Here is a 22,821-nt window from a genome sequence, read left to right on the forward strand (position 1 = left end):
TGATTGTGTTTGATGAAAAGAACGAGCACAACAGTTACTTGTGTTAGTATTCATAATAGTTTGTATACACAATGTATAGGAGCACCAATAAAAAAACATCTTTTTTTCCAAACCTTTTTTCAACATTTTTTAAAAAGCCACAGATTTTTTCTACAGAAAGCGAAAAAAAAAAAAGCTCTGTACATGAACAAGCAACAACAGAATTCCTCATCATGAGCTGTGAAGTAAAACAACTCAGCTGCTCAAATTCATATCATCTCTGAATCAAAAAAACAAAAACAAAAGAAAAAAAAAACATAAAAAAACAAGACCAGCTGCCTGCTGCTTACCTAGGACACTACATTACACAAACAGCTTTTGATATTTAAAACACAAGATATGTAAGAAATGTACTTTTCAAAAATTGTGAAAAAGTGCAATACAGGTTCAGCTGTTTACAACTCAATAGATTATTTCCCAAATGGAGTCCGGTCCTTTTCTCCTCCTTTGTTTTCAATGATTTTTCCCCAAAACTTGTTCCTTGTTTGTATCCATAGTTAAATCTCTTACAGGTTATATTGACATTCATGACGATGTACATTGATGAGAAACATGGTATTCACAAAAGTAGAGCAAATTACTATGATTGCAAATGACAAATTTCTTTTGGGTAAGAGGGTGATGAAAAACTAGTTTCTCAGATGAACTTTTTTTTCCTTTTTTACATCAGATCTGTGTACAGAACAAGCTTCTTGTTTTTTTTTTTCGACTTCATACAAAAACTACCATGTAAAAAAAATCTGGGAGTCCATTCAAAAGGCCCACATCTTTGCATCGTAGAAGATTTGTAAAAGAACCCAGGGCATTCAGATGAAGAACAGCAGAAATACAGCAAACACACTCGCTGTGAGAACAATGCACACATGGTTCAGCAGTACAGACGTCTGAAACCAAACATTGGTTTTTGGAAACGACACACACATTCGACCAAACTTCTTGTATAAAAGATAACTCGTCTGTTGCAAGTGATTTATTGACTGACGTGCCATGTGAGGTTATTTTTTTCTTTTTTCAAGGAGGGGTGCGTGTCAGCGCCCTGAGTCCTGGGTACCCCTGATCTGCGAGGAGAAACTGTCGAGCCTCATAAAAGTAGAGCGTCGACAGCACGACTTGGAGCGACATCGATGGAGAGCCGAGTCGTCTCCACTGTCCCAAACATACAAACATGTTGGTAAGGCTTTTAAAACGGAGCTCCCACAATGAATCAAAGACTGAAAAAAAGATGTTTTAATTTACAAAGTGGGCAACCTCAATGCCAGAGAAGAATGTACGGTAGAAACGTCAGGCTTCTCTCCCCTTTTGATAAGAAAACTGAGCTTCAGGACTCATAATCCCGTTTTCATCCCAAAATAATAATAATGAAATATGGGAACATCAACAGAATGAGGCAGTTTAAAAAAAACACAACATATGTACATGTTTATAAGAATATGTGTGTAAAAAAATAATACAATAACATAGAAAATAATAAAAAGTCATGGCACAATATACGACACATGGGGTAAAAACAAAAACAAGGATCGATCGGTTTATGAGTAATGTGAGCTGGTAAAGTAGGAGGGGGCGGAAATCCAATGTTCACTTCACTGAAACGGCCCAATAGATATACAAAATGCACAAAGAAAACACTAATCAAACAAACACTGTGTGTAGACTGCGCCGCATGAGCACCAACATCAAAAAAACCAGCATATTTTTGGGACTTTCTCCTTTTGACTTGACATTGATTCAACTGTCTCAAGTGAGCATTCAAAGAGAAAAAACTACCGCACAGATTTTTGCTGAGGAAAAAATCACAATCTTCCGGTTGAAAGCGACCAATGTTTAAAAGTTCATTGTCTCTGAGAATGGTTCTTCATAAAAAGATGAAGCGTGTCACTTTTTCTTCCCTCTCATGGCAATCTCCTTCCTGAGACTGAGCAAGGTAAGCCGAAAAAAGTTCCTAAGTTTCAGTCTGGAGTTTGTTTTTAATATCTGAAGGGGGACGAGAGAGTTTTTTTTGGGCACAAGACGCCATATTGTGTCCGCCAGCCTCTGGCTCCCAACGGTTTATGTTTGGGTGTGTTTGTTTGACCATAAGAGTGTGTGTCTTTCTGTATGTGTGTGTAAGGATGACAGAGAAAGTGTGTCTGCATGTGAAGGCGTGTGTGCGTGCTCATGGCGCTGTTGTGATGGCGTTCAGGTCCTTCATCAGTCCCTCGAGGTGGGCCATCTCCTCAGTCAGCTCGTCGGGCTCGTAGCTCTGAGGGAGAGGAACAGGGTTTACTGCGGGGGGCGGGGGAGGGGCAGGGGGGGAGGGAGGCAAGCACCTGGAGGGAGGAAGGAAGGAAGGAAGGGAGGAGAAAAGAGGAGAGGAAAGGAGAGGAGGAGAGGGTCAGTCAGGGATCTTCCACAGAGGACAGGGGGGAGTCTCATGGGTGGATGAGGCGAGCTGGGGGGATGCGTCAATAGGACTTTAAATTGAAACAAGAGACGGAGGCAGCAGACGAAAGCAAAACATACAGAACCAAAGAGCAGTCGACAGAAAACCAAGGATTAGGAGATGGAGAAATTATTGAAAGTAAAGTCATTCCGGTTGTGGGTTTTGTTAGGCAAGTTGTTAAATGAGTTGATTGAAAGGCAGCCGACAACGCAACAAAAATGGTGAGATTGAAGTTGGACAGAATAAAAAGAGAGAAAGAACAAACAGAAAATGTGGTTAACACCAAAATCTAGTTACAAGTGACTTCATAATCCAGTGCCCAAAAAACCTGACATGGATTTGGAAGGAGTGTGTGATTTGTATACTGAATAAGTTTTACATACAGACCATCATTAGGCCTGCATACTACAAACAGCCAGTGTGGGGCGCTATACTCACGCTGTCCTACGTCTTCCAGCATCTTACTGGTCTCTGGACGTCTGGGGCGTTGGGCACAGTGACTATCACCGGTGTTCGTGTCCTTCCTAGTGTTCCAATAGAGGCTGTTTTAACAACATGGGGGTGAGTAGGAGGCCCTGAATGTAACACAAATTTACAACAGTCAGTGAAGGCAACAAATGGCACTGATGGACTCGAGAAACTGCTCTGACTGCAAACTATGTCAACTTTAAGTCTTTACGACATTTTCCAGAACTATTTGTTGTCAGAAGAACACACTGTTTGAAAGCAGACTCAGTTCTGGACACTGAAAGTCTCACAAGGCAAAAGTGGAAGTACATATGGTTGCTTTGTGGTCTAATTTAGAGTTTAGTGCCACACATAGGCCGGGGAGGATGAATATTTTGTTGGTGCTCATTTGTTTAGGTCTTTTTCTGTAAAGATCAGCTGCTAATGTAAAGAAGGTGAGGATAAAGTGGCTAAAAGTGGCTTACTAAGAGTCTTAATATCACAGTAATTACTCACAATGAGCACCTGGATATCAGTTTTGCAGTCCTTACATAAAAACTACATTAAAAGACGTAACAGCATGACTAAAAATGCTGAATGAAAATATCTAAAAATATATATTTTTAAAATTGAAGCATTGTGTGATTGATTACCACGTGATGCTTCAATGAGAAATTTTATTCGCAGTGTAAAACTTGGAAGACAGCAGGCCGTCTTGTAGTCTGATCTGACCTCAGCTCCCCTGTGTGTGTGTGTGTGTGTGTGTGTGTGTGTGTGTGTGTGTGTGTGTGTGAGTGGTGTGAGTGTGTGAGTGTGTGAGTGTGTGTGTGTGTGAGTGTGTGTGTGTGTTTGTGCATGTGTGTTACTCCTCACCAGTCTGAGCCAGCAGAGGCGTGCTGGGCAGAGCAGATGACTCGTATGTTGGATGACTGCCGGCTGGGATTGCAGGTACGGCGAAGCTCTTGAGTGGGTGTGCGTGGGCATGCGGGTGGCCGGGCGGTGGGGGGGCAGGTTGCTGGAGTAGCTGGGCTTCCTCCTCTGTGGTGGTGGAGCCGTGGTAGCTGCCTTCAGGGTCCACCATGATCTCCGATGGGCAGGACACCTGAGAGGAGGCGGTGGCGGGAGGGAGGGGCTCTGAACTGGGGGTGTTCCTGACAGACTCTGGAGAGGGGGAAGAGGGGAGCCCAGGGATAATGAGCATAAAGATTCAGAGGCTTCACGCAGGCTTACATTGAGGAAAGAGTTTCTCATGTCAGTGACTCCTGAGTCAACAAACATCCTGGAGATTATCTATTAAATCTATTACCACAGATTATCTATACATTCCTGGATTAAATGAGCTCCTTCATTATACCAGCTTTGGCTCTTGTGATAGAAATCTTCTCTAACTTTAGACAAAAGTTATTATCTGCAAACTATTTTTTTTTTATCTTAACCTCATCTTAACCCTTTTTAAAAAATCTTCCTCTCTGTCCTTTCTTTTTGCTGCCACCTCCCTGCAGGTTATTGGTTTTTATTCTTTTTATTCTTTTCATGGTCTTCCTCACATTTCTCTTTTATTGTCTTTTAGTTTCTTTCCTATTTGTAAAGCACTTGTAACACTGTTTTGAAAAGTGCTATATAAATTAAGATTATTCTTATTATTGTTATCATTTTTAAGAATAAAAACTTAGATGCTCACTTATCCCTCTCTCACTACACTTGATTCTTATATTATTATTTTTCAGATAGCTAAGTTTCACTGGAAAACACTGATTTATGCCCCCTTCTTCAGGTTATTGTTTCAAGTATAAAGACGAGCGTAATGCTCCTTCTTATCCTTAACACAATCTCTACATGTGTAAACATCTCAAAAAATATTTAAATATCTAAATTAAAACGTTATATTTGCCTAACACCTTCATAAAACACACAAGCATTGTAATAACAAAAAAAGTACCTTTTTGTATGAACTGTTTTAAAAGCAGGAAACACTTGAGGAGTTATAGCCTTGATATGATTCTGCTCACTTTCCTAAGTACACTATGAAGCAGCACCATCACAAAGAAGAATCCATGTTTGTCAGTTTAGCAGTGAACATCAGAGCATCTTTGAAACTCAACAACCTGACTGCAAAAAGTTGAATCTGTCTGCAGTCTTGATAGGAAAGTTTAAGTAATTTTGGAGAAGATGAGTTGGGTAGAACAAGGCATTAAAAAATAATCTCATATAGGAAGTTCAAAGAAAGGTTAGTAACACTTTACAAAACAAAAATATGAATGTGGCAGGGTGCAGCCGCGTATGAATGAATGAATGAGCAACAATAAATCAGTGAATGAATATGACGTCTGTCCTCCACTGTACTCCTCCTACTGTCCAGTAGGGGGCGGAGTCTCACCTTCGGAGTCCACCCTGTCTAGATGGGAGATGGGGTGGCACAGGCGTGCGGGCGAGGGTGCCCGCCGCCCTGGTGGTAGAGGTAGCTGCGTGTTGGCGACGCCAGGCTGCCCATGTGATAATGGTGGTGATGGTTATCGAGGGAATGGATGGATGAGCACTAATCACAGCTGTGAATGGAAATGGATACAGACACACACAAACACACACACAGGATGAGATGTTTAACCGTACTTGATAATGATGAACACTGTTGCTGGTGAGAAACACACACATGCAGTTTTTGTAATGAACACACATTAATTAATGTACTCAGTTGGTCAGAGGTTCACCACATAGAGATATGAATTATTTACAGTAGCTGACCTTTCTTTTCTCGAAAGAATGAAAAAAATAGCATGAGATTATTTTGAAATTGGTAATATCTTGCAATGTTTTTTGCTGTAATTTCTTAACAGTTGCACTCACAATCTGTAAATTCTGAAGAGCTGACACACACACACACACACCACACACACACACACCACACACACACACACACACACACACACACACACACACACACACACACACACACACACACACACACACACACACACACACACACAAACACACACTTACGCTGAGGCGGCTGTGAGTCAAAAGGCATCATCATTTTAGGCCTCATCCCTCGTCGGCCTGCTAGTGTAGACATGCTGTCCTCTGATTCGTGGCCTAAAAGGTACGGTGGAAACCAGCCAATCAGAAAGAGCTACTTTCTATTGAATATTATTTTTGTGAATGATCCTTCCACAGGATTATTAATCAATTTTGAACGACTTAGTACTGATTAATCTCAACTTGATTGTCACACTCAGCATTCTTTTGTTATAGACAAATGATAATGAATAGACATACTGTGTTTGCAGGAAGCTGTAACACTTGCAGCACTGCCTTCATGCTGGGTAATGTGCATAATGTATGAAAAGCAGGAAATGTTTTGAATGATAATAAAAGAAAAACAAAAGCAAACACAAGGAAATACGAACATATTTCCTCCTGTCACGCTCCTGAAGTAAACCTGTTCTCTGAATCAAATATTAATAATAATAAAATATTTCTGCCCTTTCTCCTCCAAACTCAAGACGCTGGCTCAGTGTTATTATACATGTAAGCTCAAGCAGCAGGGGTGAGTTTCACTTTGATTTCTTTCCTATTACATCAACTTTAAGTCTTCCCTCTTGGGGCAAGACTGACCACGGTAGGAGTTCCGTCGCTGCTGAAGGTGGGGGTCCTCTCTCCAGGCCACTGTCTGCTGGTGTGATGTCCTGCGAGGTGCGGGGGATGGGCGTTTCGGTCATGACTGGGTGGGGTCCGGGGACTTGTCCATGGGCTTGAGTTCCAGCCTCTCGTGGTGAATCCAAAGATCAGGAGGCTTTAGATCTTTAGAGTTTCCCTTGTATTTGTGGGAGCCGTTTGATGACTTTGAAGCAGCACGTTTTCTGCAGGAGAGAACAGAGAGGGAGCTGAAATATCTCTGAGGTGGCTAGTGATGATCAGTATAATCATTGGTGAAGGTGTGTTTAGAGTAAAGGTGTGACCAAGCCTCTTACTTCTTCTGGTGAGACGTTGTGCGGCGTGTGCATAGGAAGGCTCCCACCACTACCACAATTATGGTGAAGGCACCAACTGAAATGATGATGACGATGACTAGGATGTGGTTTTCGCTGTTTCCTCCCATACCTGATTTACCTCAAGAGAAGAAACAGCTGATTAGCCATGATACATTTATCAACACTCCTAAAAGTCAGAGTCAGTTTTTAAGTCAAACTTGTTAGACACCATCAGATCATGGTTTTAGTTTCTGTATCGTCTGCTTGACAGAACAATGAAGGTGGAGTGTGAATGAAATCTTACCAATAGTGGTTCCAGGGTCGTGTGGATTTACGGGGCCTGAGGGTCCCTGCTTCGGTGGAAGATTTGAGGCTGATTCAAAACAAAAATATATTTAAGTTACTACATGAACTCTGCTGGAGTGTTCCCAAGGCCCTGTCTACAGTCACTCATGCTTTCTTTTATTCATGAATATAAATTCATGGAAAACATCACAATCTGGACAATTCTACGAGTGCTAAAAGAGTCTGCCAAAGTTTTCTTCACCACAAGAGTAGAAAACATTTGGAAACAGAGACACACACAGTGCAGAGTCAGCTGTTAAAAGATACAGTGTGGAGGGGAAGTTTACCTTGGTCATTAGCCATTTTGTCAGAGGACTCAGCTTAACAGGCCAAAGGAGAGCAGGGAGAGAGAGAGAGAGACAATAAAAAGCAAAAACCGGTTAGCTGGAAAGAGCAGCAAGGAGGGTGGAGATAAAGCAAAAGATGAAGACTGTAAGGAGAAGGAAAGGAGCAAAACTAGAAGAGTATGAAATAGTCAGAAAAAAACAAAAAGAAACAGTTTACTACAGACACAGCCAGGACGATAGCAAAAGCAAAGGAACTAAATAAAAATCATTAGTCATCCTACTAAAGTGCAATTTGAAACACTCATTTCAAATAAACAAAAACAAACTGGAACAAAAAGTGTCCGCAAGGAGGACTTTTAATTTAAAATCAGATGAAAGCAGCACCAGCTGACTGAACACAAAGAGCTTCTCTCCTATAAGAATTGGTTGTAGATTTGATTACAAGCTTTTGCAGTAATTTGGATACTCTGAACAATTTCAAAAGGCTTAGGAAACATCCCCACTGCAGCTCTCAGGAGTTTTCCTTGGCTGCTTTATCAGGACAATTTGCCCGAGGTGTTAAAAAGTGTTTTAGTCTAGATTGGCACATCAGACCATTTGTTTAAAGTTAAGAAAAATAACTCTCTGGAGAGCCACAAGTTGTTCGACTTGATCATTTTTTTTATGAGATGACAGGAGGTTTGTAGAATTTAACACTTTCACTTAGCAGATCGTTTATAAAAATCAGATTTACTGAAGTTGGAGGACCTTTGGAGCGAAGAAAACTTCTTCTTTTGAACTCTTAGAAAGAATAACTTAAAACCAGAATGAATGAATTTTCACTGCAGATGGAGCTGTAGTAAACAAATCTTCATTCTCTATTTGAGTTGAACCAACCCTTAAGAAGAACATGTCATGAATAGGAGGTGCACTTTAATGCTAATCATCTGTTTCTGTCCTCCAAACTTACTCTTTGGAGTGCGGAAGTGAACGGCCTCAGACATCGGGCCCATGCCCTTTGAGTTTCGAGCCTGGATCTTGAAGTAGTAAGTGGTGTCCAGTGTCAGCTCCTGGATCTGGTGGGTCAGGCGGTTTCCAACGACGGGTTCAATAACCCAGTCGTGAACTTCAGCGTTTACATCTGTGCTGTAGTAGATGATGTAGCCTAAATAGAGAAGGGCAGAGATAACGGACAGTTGAAATTCAGTGGTGTACAGGCTGGGTAGATGTTTTTGTGCTACTTGGTTTATCCTGCCAAGTAGAAGAGTAGAATCATGTATCATACTCTTCATTGGATTTATTTATTTGCTGCATTACATCTTCTTTGAGAAACACTTCAGACTGCAGTTTGGTTTACAGATGAAGATGAACGTTCCTCTCTGACCAGAGTGCAAGAAAAACACAATTTCTGTGCAGATCGTAGTGGTGTTTTTTTAAGTAGATCACCTAAATTTTATAAAACGAGTCAACATTAATCAAGACTTTTAATGAAGTGCTACAAATGGGAAGAATACAACTGAAGACAACAAGGCAGATGGCTGACCTTTTCCTGTCCAGACACACGGATGACATAAAACCTGAGCCTTTATCTGTCATGAGTACGAAATTGTTAAACACACTTGAGACTCTGACTCTCACCTGTGATCTTCCCGTTGGCCTCAGAGGGAGGCTGCCAGTTCACGATGATGGTGCGGGGTTTGTTCTCTTTGCTCACCACAGTCACATCTTTCGGGGAGGAGCTGGGGACTGAGGGGGGAGGGGAAACAGAGACAGGACATTTGTCATGCTGTCCAAAAGTCGATAAAAGGTCGAGTTTTGTATAATTTTGAATCCAAACAACACATCGCACTTACCAGTCAGGTATGAGCAGTGTGTATGTGTTGATAACGTAAAGGTTACTTTTTGTTTGTTGTACCTTTTTGTGTGTGTTCACGACATAGCAGGTATAATAGACTTTTAAATAAACCCCTGGCTGGCAGAAATGCACACTGGCTGTTCTCCACTCTTGAATAATAAAAATCGCTTCACTTCATGTTGACAGCCCAATAAATCTCATTTTGAATATGCGTCAAAAGATGACGTTTCACAGTAAACTTCTTGTTTATTGTACAACTTTTTCAGCTCGGCAATTAAAACTTATAGTCAAGCATTTTTCTAACACCTTAGATTTAAGCTTGCAAAATTCTGCATTTTTCTGGTACGCATGTACTCAAGTGATTGTGCATTCTTAATGAAGAATATTTAATAGATTTAGAGGACTTTATGCTGCAACACAGCTCTATGAGTAATTCTATCACTCATTCTGGTGATCTATGATCTGTTTTGATTTGGCTGAATCAGTGGATACAAATCATTTAGTATATACTTCAAATTTAGTGCTGAGCCAAAAGGAACATGAAGTCATGCCCACTTAATTTCAAAACTAATTACAGTATGTGCCAAACCAAAACAGATACATTTTCTCTGATTAAGTCAAATCCACACAGAGTCAGGTCATGTTTTGGGGTTCTATTGATCCTCAGGCTCCAGGCCATGGGTCTGCAAATCAGGAGAAAAATGTAAAAGATCATTTGTCTTTACACAAAATGGTTCATTTGTATCATCATTAGTTGATTTTTGTTATTTTATTTCATCATTAATGAATTGTGTATTTTGCATTAAAGCAGAGTTAGTTCCCACTCACCCTGAGTGAGCAGCAGAGGATCACTGATTTTTTTTTTTCAACAATCACGAAATTTCCTCCAATCTTCCTAAATTGCTTTTTCAGTTTACGTGCCATTTGTTTATAAATACCTGTATTAATCTCATTTTGGTATATCATACTGTGGAGTGACCACATGACTTTCCTCAGTCATGTCCTCTCCTTCCCTTTGGGCTGCAAAAAGTGAAATGTTAATCCCAGCCAGCCAGGGGCGTGTCACGCTGGACATGTTGGTTTGTGTCTCTGTGATTATTTGCATTATGTTACGCTATTCATGTGTATGTGTTAGTGTGTATGTGTGTGTTTGTGTTTGTGCTCATACTGGTCTCAAAGGTGGTTCCCTGTGCGGTCATGCTCCACGTGCTGGAGCGGCGGCCTTTGGTCACCATGACGGAGAACTCGTACAATGTGTTGGGCTTCAGACCCGTCACCATGTGGTTCAGACTGGTGGTGTTGGCCATCTGGGGAGAGACAGGCAACACGCACACATAGACAGACAGACACAAACAGACAGATGGTAGATAACATTAGCTGACACAGCCAAAACTGATTGAATCATTTATAACACTTATTCCCCTTAAATTGTGCATTAGTTTACAGGTTATCTTCTTACACAATCAACTCATGCTTCAGTTTGTACAATCAGAAAATTCAGAACATTCGTTTCCTTGTTTACCCTGACGAACATCTGCAAACCTGAACGTATTCATTTAAAGATTAGTAGAAAAAAAAGCAGGAAATCCTTAAAAGTGAAAAACTTGAACAAGTATTTTTTCTTCACTGAGTCCTAACAGACCTACATAGAGTTCAGGATACATTACACACAATGACCACTAAGTGGAAGCAGAACCTTATGGATTTTGTGATGCCCTGCCCTAACTGGGATTAAATAAAATGCTACACAAAGGCAAATGTAGACATTTTACATAAACTGTAAAAACGAAATTTATCACTGCCATACAAACAATGCACACCTGGGGTAATTTTAGTATTTCTATGGCATCAAAAACATTACAATTAGTTATTAAATATTGGATAATGAAAAGCACTCTTGAGACCTGCAGCCTCAAACTGTCTGGAGAGAAAAGGGGTGTAGATTCAGCTCTTTGGGTCTCGGTAGCATTGATTCATGATCATTAGGTCTTTAACAGCTATAGCTTCAATGCTGCGTGCCATGACAGAAGCGTAGTTCTCCAAAGGGGGCTGTCATACAGAGGGCAGTGGGATACAAAAAAAATGCAGTGTACTTATAAACACGCTGCTAGTTTGAGAGCCGTTGTCTCTTTAATAATGTAAAAGCTTGTCTGGCTAGCCTCGCTCTAAAAGAAGACAGGACGTTAAGAACAGAAGCGTTAAGGTGAGTCTCTGATGGTCAGGCTGCTCTCAGGGACAGCTGTACCTGTTTATATACACAGGACGTTCACCATACAGTCCACGCTCCAACGATAAAAACAGGAAGAGAGCCCTCTAATAGACTTGTTAATATATTGAATTTGGTTAATGGGACAGAAACATAATGAGCCTGTGAAAGTCTTTAATTACTGTCACAGTGTGAGAATCCAACCAATTTAAGCATCCACTCATAGCAGCAAGACATGACTCTGTGTGCTCAAGTGTGTGTGCTCAAGTGTGTGTGTGTGTGTGTGTGTGTGTGTGTGTGTGTCTACGTGTGTGTGTCTGAGCGGTGAATGCACTGTCAGATCAGCTCCCTCTTTTTCTAGTTCTCAGTTTGTCTTGTCCTTGTTGAATAATTTATCAGTAAACGCAGGCCTTTATCTAAGCTCTGCTCGGTCACAGGTTTGCACACAGGCATACAACCGTGAACACAAATACACACACAAACACACACACACAAACTGGAATGTGGCCTTCAGAGACAACAAATCATCATAATTGAGAATTATGAATTCAAGAATCTGAAGCTGAATCTCAAACACCTTTCCACAGACTCATGTCATCGTGACTCACTACAAATATTTAACACGTTACACTCGTGTGCATGACTTCACACACAGCGACACTACATTTGCATCTGTTTGACACTAATCCCAGAAAATCAGTGTAATATTCCAAAGCTGCAACAGAGGAGTTCACTGAACATGAACTTTACAAATGAGCTTGGTTAACAGAATTAAATAAACTGCACACTAGTTGTGTCAGAATTTATTCCATGAAGCAATAAACACTCTCATTTCAGTGTTTCAATGTAAACAAGATGATCTGTTTTCACTCTATATCATCATGAAATAGATAAGCTAAGCTACTGAAGACCTTTGACTATGTGCAGATGTGTTTGCAATGTCTATTATTGTCTTCTTATTTCTACACTTCTCAATTTAATCAATAAATGCACATGTATATATCGGCAGAATTGAAGGGAGACAACAATTGTTTTCGTCACACCATTATATTAGCTAGATCAAATTTGAGGATTCATGAGGAAAGACTGATGCAGGCACTGCAGTGATACTATCTTTGATATTTGATATATTCCCACTTCTTCCTTTCTTAATTGTACATTTAAGAGTAGAGAGAGAGAGACTTGTCCCTCACATGATAAGAATAGATTATTGCTCGATTATTATGCTACCGCTGTGGTTGGGCTACATTGAGAATACTTGTCTTATATATTCATGAGGCATTACTTTTGTATTTTCAGGCTGGACAAGCTGAGGTACTTTGTTGTTTTAAACTGCTGATCAAACTGGAAGGATTTGAGCTGTATTTAACTGGATTACAGAGAGCTGAAAACAAGTTACTTGAGCTTAAAAGTGCTGCTCAAACCAAAGAAAGCGGAGAAAGTTCAAAATTGAGACTTGTGCTCCTCTTACTGCAGAAAGGAGCTTAGTGAGGAAATTGTAATACCATACATTTTAGAAATAAACTCCTGAGTTGAAGAAACAAACTAACAATCAGGTGTTGAAGAAGAATCTCTTACCTTCACTTTCGTGTTGGCGGGGATGTTGGTCTTCCATCGCACTGTGTAGAAGCGGTTATCTGTGATCTTCTGGTTCTTGGGCAGCGAGTTGTCGGCCCAGGTCACCTTGATGGTGTCGTGGCTCAGCACAGAGGCCTGAACACCCACGGGAGGCATCATGGGAGAGGGGTCTGGTACTGGGGTGTATGGAGCATGGAAGAGTTCGTACAGGTCAACATCCGGGTCTAGGGGGTCTGCGCATTAGGCAGTAAACCCGCGTGCATGCACACAAATTAAAAACGACCAAAATTAAAACATAAAAAGAAGCATGGTGGATTACACGGAGGATTCACAACAGGATGCAGGGAGGAACAATAAAGAGAAAATCAGGTTAATGGGTTAAAAAGGAAGGACAAAAAAATGAGAGGAAGAAAAGTAATTGCAACAGGGATGGGAGTGGGAAGGGTGAAGAGAAAAAGAGAGAAGATTCTATTAGAAAAACAGACACTGACCTCTACAATAAGATGCATCTAAAGACATGGTTGCTACAGATTCTACAGCTCTACAGTTGCTCTATCTATAGATACTGAAGAGAGAGGAGGAGCAGATACACCATTCATAAGAAGAGACTACAGTAAATGGAAAACTAGAGTGCAAACAAACACCCACAATCCTGCAGGATTTCCAAAATTTCCCGTTCAAGTGGTGACCCACTCTTTTCAGACTGAAATGTGTTTAGCAATGTTTACATCATGGAGCTTTTCATAACATTTGAATGCAAAACGGATAAACAGAACACTGTATGCACTGGAACATATTCGTCTCTGCAGCGTTACACTGACAGGGGCAAATGTCCTTGAAAACTGTGGAAAGAAAACCAAGGCTTTAGTAACAGAACCTGCATGAAGAGAAAAGCAGAGGAGAGGAGAGGGTCATGGTGGTTGTGGTTAGATGTGTGCGTGTGCGTGTGCGTGTGTGTGTGTGTGTATGCCGAGTGCTGATTCTGTTCAGAGGTTTGAAGCGGTTCGGTGAAAAGGTGAGAGCTTGAGTTTTCCCACCCTCAAGGTTTTAGCCTTAAATAAAATCAAGATCCTGACAAACAAACCTCTCCCAGATCTTAATTAATACTCCATGTACTGTAACAATGCACTGTAATAATACTGTTTTAATGATCTGTGTTAAAATGACCAATCCTGTGTAGTTCTTAACTGACCTGCTTTATTGATTTACTTTAAAGCTCCTATAAGGAACTTTCTGTTTTTGTCAGTTTTGGCGCCCCCTGTGGACAAAGCGGTACCTCTTCTATCTTTGCTGATGTCCTGCACTTGAGTGGGTCATGTTGTCTGACTAAAAAAAATCTCAGGCTTTCTTTTGACAGTGAAATGTATCATCCATTATGAATATAAAAAGGTCTGTTCATCAGCGTGCTGTAAACCGTCTCATCTCACATCCCGTCACAGTGGTTAATGGCTTAAAAAATCAGATAAATGAATTGTCAGTTTTGTTGTTGATGGTCTTGTTTGCTTTTGTTAGTCATAAAGAGGAATCATTTATAGTTTCAACCTGTTTCAAAAGAAATAAAAAACTCTCTGCAGGAACTTTAAATAGTTGGAGGGAGTTGTTTGCTGTCCACTGTCTGCACTGTTTCTCTTTTAATATCAATATTATCTTTTTACTATTGTTTTGCATGATTGTGACCTAATTAAATTAAACTTTATTAGCTATAATTGGTTATATTCTTTTCAGAAGGGCAGTAATAAAAGCTAATGATAAGTGCATAAACCTTTTGTTTAACTAAAGCTCTCCCTGTTCAAACAATTAAATACTGGCCACACTAAAAAAACTGGCTGCTCTGACAATATCAGATGTTTTACATTGAGACAAATGCTGTAATATTTTTGGCGGCTGTATTGAAACAGTTGTGGTAATGTGGTCTGAAACTATATCTCACTGTTCTTTATGTTATAAGGATGTGGTGGAGTCGGTTATCTCTAAATTGGAAGGTCAGGTTTTGATCACAGGTCCTGCTCTCCACACACCAAAGTGTCCTTGGGGTGAGACACTTGACCGTTTTGTAAACAGTCCATTCACCATTTACCATAAAATAAACAGGTGGAATGTTTGTTTTCGGCTGAAGTGGTTAAAAAGACACTCGAAAATTAACATACTTAATTAAATTGATGCAAAAATTAGTGTGTTGGATAAAATAATCAAAATCCAGTCCTGTTTTGACATTGACTGCATGCTTTAACGAGAGGATGTAGATCAAGTAAAGAAGTCTCAATTAAGGCAAAATAGCAAATGTTAAATTGCTGATTAATTTCAAACACTGTCATATCTATCTTAACAGGAAATAAGTACTGACTTCAACTGTTAAATTTGATGATATTATTCACCTTTAAAGACAGTGTAAAAAGCACAATACAGCACTTGAACGTATCAGAATTTATGATGTTGCATAACAACGAACTGTTGCTTAACTATCTGTTTAAGTAAAAGTGACATTGTGTTAATGTCTCTGCATGAGAACACTCGAGTGTGTTTGTGTGGAAGCTACCTGCCCATTACACCTCAAACAGGAAGCTCCTGGCCAGCACACTGAGGGCTAAACACTTCAAGATGGTCTTGTGGCTGCTAGTTTTTCTGTCCTTGGTTTGGTTGAGATGCAGGGAAAAAAAGCTTTGGTCAGTCACCCGTGATGACACTCCTCCTCGACCACTTGTTGGTCCTCTCCTCTCTGCCTCGCTCCATTTGACACCTCTTTGTGCAGAGCTGCCCTCATTATATTCCCAAGACTGAGTCAGAGTGCGTGTGTGAGGGTGTGTGTATGAAGACGATCAGGCATTCATGTGGTTTCGGAGAGGCTCTGAGGTTTTTTGGAGTGGCATGCAAGCTGCTTTTCTTTCCCCCGCTTGGAGGAGTACAGCCTCTAGTGTTTACATGCAGAATAAACTGCAGGAACAAGGCTTACTTAAAACCTTGATAGGGTTTTTAGTAGACAGGGATGCAATCTTTTATTTCCTACATTCTCAGTGAAGACTTCATTTTATTATTACATATTAAACTTGGCACTCCCACAGCCTAAGTTCACCAAGTTTATCCTAAGTTTTTTTAAAAGTAAAAGTAATATGTAGGTCAGCTCGTCTTTTTAATCCCGACTTGAACAAACTGGCAGGAAAGGAACGCGCCCCAGAGGATTCAGCAGCAGACGATGGTGGTGGGCTTTGGTTCTGCTTTGAGAGGAAGCGTTTCGATCTGACGAAGGGTTGCCAGAGCCACAACGGGGGTCTGCATGCATGCAGCGTACTGTGTGTGTGTGTGTGTGTGTGTGTGTGTGTGTGTGTGTGTGTGTGTGTGTGTGTGTGTGTGTGTGTGTGTGTGTGTGTGTGTGTGTGAGAGGATGTGAGGAAGAGAGAGCTTCATAGAGAGAACTGTACAGTATGACAGTGTGCGAGTGTGTGCGTTCACTAAGACTGCCACCCCCCCTGGAAGCATGTTGATGTGACTCATGTCATCCAGCATCCCACCCCTCTCCAGCTCACAGTGCAATAAAGCTGCATCAGAGACAAACCGGAGTGATCAAGGCAGAGCGGGGAGGTGGGAGGCTGGATGGGAGAGGAGGCGGGTGAAGCCCCCATTCTGTGAAACCCCAGGGAGCATGGGCTGGCTGTCTTCTAACGCTGTCTCATAAACTGAGTGAACTCAGCTAACATTCAGTCTAAGTAGCAGTGGTTCACACTTATAGATCAGCTGACAAGCTTCCTGCATTCATTTAGATTTAAGTTCTTCTTCTAATTGTTAACAGTGTTGTGATCTGAAGCTTAAAGATTTATGGATCGTCTGGCTGGCAGCCGGAAGATTCACAAAGATAACTCCATCAGAGGCGACAGAGTTCAGAGAGTTCAGAGCACAACTTATATAAAGACAAAGTCTAATCCAAAATCAGTTAACTTTTCTCAATCAGCACTTGTTATGAATCTAAATCACTTTAAATAAATATTGTCTAATTATTTACAACTATTTTTGTTAGATATCTACTACAGGTTCTGTAAAAACTTCACCGTGACCTTTATATGGCTTACTATGAAGCATTCAAAATGTTTGTTAAAATAACTTTAATGTGGGGATTAACGTCTTTCCTATAGCATCCAACCCTACTTGGTTGAGGCAGATGTCTGTCTAACATGAGTCGGGTTCTGCTGGAGGTTTCTGCCTGTTAAAGGAAGTTTGTCCTTGCCACTGTAACTTGCTAAATGCTGCAAAGTGCTCTGCTCATGGTGGATTAAGATGAGATCTGACTGAGTCTTGCCTGTAAGATGGGACTGGATCTTATCCTGTCTTGATGTTGGGTCTTTGTTAATAATAGAACATAGAGTACGGTCTAGAGCTGCTCTGGTTGTAAAGTTTTGAGATAACATTTGTTGTGATTTGACACTATATAAATAAAGATTGATTAATTGATTGATATGTAACACCATCAAATGCCAATGTAAGCTATGAAGTGGTTGAATGCTACTGTTAGCTGCTACACCACAACAACATTTGAGCATCTTACTCTATATCATTCAGGCTATTTGTTGAAGTTTGAAGTCTCTACTACCAGTATACATTAACCTGAAAACTTAATATTGTGGACACCAGTGGTATAAGGGCAAAATTCAAGGGATTGGAAGATTTGATTAAAAAGAAGCTCCTTCTGTGGGCTATAAAGCAGAGAGTTAATTAGAGCAGTGAGACACCCTGATGACCCGTTATCTCGTTGGTAATTTGGAGTCCAGACACATTCTGTCTGATAATGATCCCAGGTTAGAGGGAACAAAGATAAATGTCAGCCGATGTCCCTTTTTTAAAATCTTTCCTGGCCAAGTAACTTGAGCTCAAATACATCCCATAATATAAAGTGTATGTGGTTACTTTCATGTACGTGCCAAAGAGAAGACAGTTACAAGAAAAAATACAAGTATTAAATTCTTCAGGTAACAGAAAGTGGGTTTCAGTGTTCATTCTGATGTGTCGTTCGTACCTGACTGTGGTCTGGTGATGGCGCTCTCATACACAGGAATCCCCTCACCCACATTATTATAGGCCTTCAGTGTGATCACATAGTGGGAGCTGGGGTCTGGGAGAGATGGAAAGTGAGAGGGAGAGGTTAGGACAGAGAGGAGAGATAGAAATTAAAGCAGTCATCTAATCAAAGCAAAACTCAAGAGACTCTTGACTTGTAATTGCGATATTAGCAGAATGAGTATTTAAATACAGTCATCCCTCCTGCTATGATTGTAATGAGAGGTTCGGTTATGTGAATGTAGATGTTTGACGCTTATTCCTCCCAAAATGTCAAGATTATTATTATTTTTTAATTCATAATACACTTCTTGGCCTTTTGCCAAAGTTTAGATTTCTGCAGGTGTAGTGATGTTGATAATTTACAGCATTAACTCAAACACAGACTAAATATGGCCTACATTCAGTATAAAAATTGACAAACCCATACTTTATTATGGTTCTTAATCTGAACTTGTGTTTGTTTAATTTCACCCAAGTGGTAATGTTATCTTGACTGTAAGAAGAACTTTGACTACAGTGCTTTCTAAGCTTCAAATGGTTTTACCTTCGCATTTCTAAAATAAGTTCTAACAATAATTAGTGTCAGCTTGTTAAGGGTTGGACTGATCCCATGCTGAAAAATCGCAATCATGCAGAACTTTTTAGTGAGGTAGGCCTTTGTTCTGATGTTTCATTTGCTTTGATGACGGCGAGCATTAAAATCCCCCAAACAAGTTTGTTTTATTTAAGCATTTTTTTGACCTTTAATTATAGTGTCCCCATTAGGGTAATCTGTGTAATTAGTGGCTGAGGCGTGTGGCAGAGAGGAACTCATTAATTCTGTAAATACTCACTATGAGGTACAGATGAATCACTTCAAGTTGTTTGTGTGTGTGTGTTTCCTAATTTATCATTAAGTTGTGGGGATTTATTGCCTCCAAAGAACAGCTTCAGTGTCAGAAGAAAAACACATTATGATTCAAAGAAGGACATCAGTTTGATTTTTAAATGATGACAGTTCAAGATTCATCTGACCCAGGATATCTTCAATATCTCAAAAGTGGTATTTAATAAGTCATCTGAGATTATCAGTGTTATTATATGAGTGGATACCTGAATGCCTGAATACATCATCTATTAACCCTACAAAAACAGGAGCATGTACCAACGCAGAATGAGGAGCAGAGGTTTGTTCTCACCAAGGTTCTCGATGGTGTAGTAGCGCTGCTTGTAGTCCACTTTGATGGTCTGAGCGTGGGGACTGCCAATGCCGTACCCGATGGTGTAACCTCGCACAACTATGTCCTGGTTCTCTGGCGGCGTCCAGCTAACCACGATGCTGTTGACCAGCGGCCGGACATGGAGAGAGCTGGGCTGGTCGGGAACACGGGATTCTTTTGCAGGGACACGAAGGAAAAACCTTAGTTATATTGATCCACTTATTAAAGACCTATATATATATATATATATATATATAAATATATATATATATATATATATATATAAATATATATATATATATATATATATATATATATATATAAACATTTATGCACAATCTGCTGGTGTCTGCCGTTGGGAAGCTCTTCTTTAGCTAAATTAGTTTGTTTAAGTGCCGTATAAAAGAAATAAACCTTAAACTTTGCATTTCAGTGCCAGATAGTCAATAACTTAATTAAATGCTGGAAAGGATTCATGTCTTGGCTTTGTCTGTAAACGATTCACGTCTTTCCAATTAAAAGACAAGAAAAACATTCTGAAAAACATGCTGTTGTTTAGTCTGTATGGAATGAGTAAAGGAGGAGTTTTTACCATCTAGGTCGCTCTCAAATGTCTCCGCTGTGGTCCACTCGGTGGCTGGTCCAGTGCCGTTCACTGTCATGGCTGACACCCGGAAGGCGTACTCCATTCCTCGCTCCAGACCTGCATAGCAAACACAATCAGGTCAGATATGAAGCTATAAAAACGGATCTGTGGCTGGTCTGAAACTAAAGCAGCAATAAAATCTATTTCATTAAAGCTGCTCTCTCTCATTAAACAAGCTAATGTATTTTATATTTTACTGATGCTCTCGGCTGGGTCGGCCAATTCTGGGTTTGAGTCGCGGCCAAAATAAATATTTTGCAACCACAAATATTTTAAAAAGCTACCCAATACTTCCCTGCACAATTAAGGAGGAAATCCATGAGTCTGCCTCTGAGGTCAAGTGAAGGTTTATATAGTGCAGTTATTTTTCTGTTTCTATTCAATACAATGAAAGTGATTGAGATTTATTCTTCACCTTTCGTTAAAAGTTTTGTTATGTAAATACTTTCCATTTATAGGTGTTTAAAAGGAAAAAGTGTAATAGCAATTATTAGGTAAATGTAAGACTAAAGGGTTAAAAAGAGCAGCAAAAACTCAGAGTCTGGATACGGTCTTATTTTAAAGCTGTGTCTCCTCCAGTACGAGCCGTTTCACTGCTGGATGCCGACTTTGGAATTCATAAAAGAAGGAACGCCTGCTGACAAATGATGTGTTGCTGTATTAATTTGCTGTAAAATTTTTCATCATCGTCATATTGTCCCATTTGCATGCTACATGCTAATCCTGTAGTCTTTTCTCTGCGTACCCACTATTCTGGGCCACCCTTGGGGGCTGCTTCTGAAGACTGCCTAACTATGTGTGCCTCCGAGGCTACAACATCGCCTTCTAAACGCTTTTGAACCAACAAACACCCCTCTGTTTCACCCCCCAGAATCTTCTCAAAAATCTACTTTTAAGTGTATATTCTCTTTGATGCAGCACACAGCGTGAAGCTGGGCCACTTGAAAGTTGCTGAGACAACATCTAATATTAATCAGCATTGCTGTGTGTCTTTGGTGATATTGTGAATATTTCGGTGTCAGGAGCGGGTAATTCAAGGGTACAGTAAGACATGTAACTCCATCTCAAAGTGTTCAGATGAAGTTCGTATGTTGACTCAATTAACAGACTTAGAGCCAGACTGAGACCAAACAAGAACTTAAGAAGCGCTTTCAGTCAGAAGATCAAGACTTTAAATATTGCAGCATGGCAGACATCTCTGGCAGTATCTAAGAAACACCCAGCAGAGATAAAGAGTTTGATTAAAGCTTGAATTTAAGATCAATCTTCTGAAGCATCAAAAGGGAACATTAGAATTTGGTATTCCCCATGAAAAAAAATTATCCATCATTTTTAAATCATGTTCAACAATAACATCAACATCTGTCACAGAAGAGTTGGAGACAGTTTGTAAAGTTGAACAAATGCTGCAGCAGACAAGCTTTGTTTTCAGTCAAGGGAACAAATGCCTCACAGTGCTATCACATTTCCATGGCTGTGTTCACACAAGGCATCAAAACCCCCTCAGTGATGTAAGTAGACAGCTCAAAAAACAAAAGCGTGAACACACTCCAAGACATATCGAGGACACAGTGGGAGACACTCGCTGAGGACACTTTTAGACAAGGTTGTGACTGCTTTTGTCCACATGTGCAGGGCAGTGTGGATGTCAGGATGGAGGTAGTATCGTGGCATGCCTAATGAGAATGTTCCCATTCCAGGTGTGTCAGATACGAGTAGTTTAACATCTTCTTTTTTAGCATTTCTTGGCTCTGTCAGTTTGCATTTATCTATGGAGTGTGTAGGCAGTGACATGTGCTGCAGCTCTAGGCTGGATATATTATTAATGTTTGCTGTTCTAATTTGCAGGTATCAAGATTCTCCACCAATCCTTTGAACCTTTATGTTTACTCACATGCTCAATGGAGGATTAGTTAAAAAATAGATACAAGTAAATATGAGTTAGACTGAGGAGAAATTTAACCACAAGCGTCGATTAAAGAGATGTTAACATGTACTGTGAAACATGTTTCATTACAACACTGTACTTTTGTCTGTTTTTCTTGGAGCTGGATGTAAATTGTGATATTTGAACTTTATCTTATCTTATCTCTACCTACACATACATGAATACATGCATGACATTTACACCCAACATGGAAGAGCCTTTCAGAGAAATTCAAATGGAGGATGATTAAGCTGATAGACAGGAATTTAGTCTCTACGTAGATCTGTGACAACATATGTCATGGTATATAAATCCAAACACATAAGATCCGAGGGGATAATACAGCAGGTAGTTTTATTCCGACATTGACTGTCATACTGCTTTCAGTGAACAGTGGGTCAGTGCCCATTACCATCAATGAGCTTGAAGAGCTGGGTCCCTCCGGTGGTCTCGGCTGCTTCGCTCCTCCGGGATCCTTTCCTGTATCGGACCTTGTAGCCTGTGATCTCTCCGTTCTGGCCACTAAGAGGAGGAGGCTGCCACCTTAGCATGATGCCCTGAGAGAGAGAAAATAATGAAGTTACATTCAGCACATGTGAGACCATCTGTTTTTGGGCCAGCAGCTGTAGAGGTGACCTCACGGTTTAGCAGGTAGCATCACACCTTCCCATTCAGCTTGGCATGGGTGTCTGTGTAAACGTATCTCTGCAGGCTTACAGTTATTTTCCCTCGTCCTGACGGTGGTGCAAATGGGAGGGCCCGCGCGAAAAAAAACAAGCAACCCTCTGAGCACGGTGACGCAGTGCAGATTGGAGCATTAGGAAAAAATTAAACACATGAATAATAGAAGGTGTCCTGATGAGAGGTCTATGGATGT

General features: G+C 40.4%; 1 protein-coding gene across 5 annotated transcripts in view; it reads right to left on the reverse strand.

The window, feature by feature from the left end:
* Positions 1-419: 419 nt before the first annotated feature.
* neo1a (neogenin 1a) overlaps positions 420-22,821 on the reverse strand; it is a 177,416-nt gene continuing 155,014 nt past the window's right edge. Inside the window, exons 13-29 of one of the 5 annotated variants that reach the window (XR_004630789.1) lie at positions 22,357-22,501; positions 19,964-20,074; positions 19,351-19,545; positions 18,129-18,224; positions 13,127-13,302; positions 10,511-10,649; positions 9,126-9,233; positions 8,458-8,652; positions 7,509-7,541; positions 7,181-7,249; positions 6,877-7,006; positions 6,521-6,765; positions 5,906-5,998; positions 5,286-5,454; positions 3,782-4,069; positions 2,900-3,036; positions 420-2,281 (exon numbers count right to left, since the gene is read on the reverse strand). Coding sequence is in view for 1 of the 5 variants with exons in the window: in XM_034680412.1 (XP_034536303.1) it covers positions 6,873-7,015; positions 7,181-7,249; positions 7,509-7,541; positions 8,458-8,652; positions 9,126-9,233; positions 10,511-10,649; positions 13,127-13,302; positions 18,129-18,224; positions 19,351-19,545; positions 19,964-20,074; positions 22,357-22,501 (1,410 nt within the window). In the remaining 4 variants the exon portion in view is untranslated. Of the gene's footprint in view, positions 2,282-2,899; positions 3,037-3,781; positions 4,070-5,285; positions 5,455-5,905; positions 5,999-6,520; positions 6,766-6,872; positions 7,016-7,180; positions 7,250-7,508; positions 7,542-8,457; positions 8,653-9,125; positions 9,234-10,510; positions 10,650-13,126; positions 13,360-18,128; positions 18,225-19,350; positions 19,546-19,963; positions 20,075-22,356; positions 22,502-22,821 lie in introns of those variants that run through there. The other 4 variants (XR_004630790.1, XR_004630788.1, XR_004630787.1 and 1 more) reach the window with 4 other exon arrangements.

This window comes from Notolabrus celidotus, chromosome 3, assembly GCF_009762535.1.
Source record: "Notolabrus celidotus isolate fNotCel1 chromosome 3, fNotCel1.pri, whole genome shotgun sequence".
In the NCBI taxonomy this organism is placed as follows: Eukaryota; Metazoa; Chordata; class Actinopteri; order Labriformes; family Labridae; genus Notolabrus; species Notolabrus celidotus.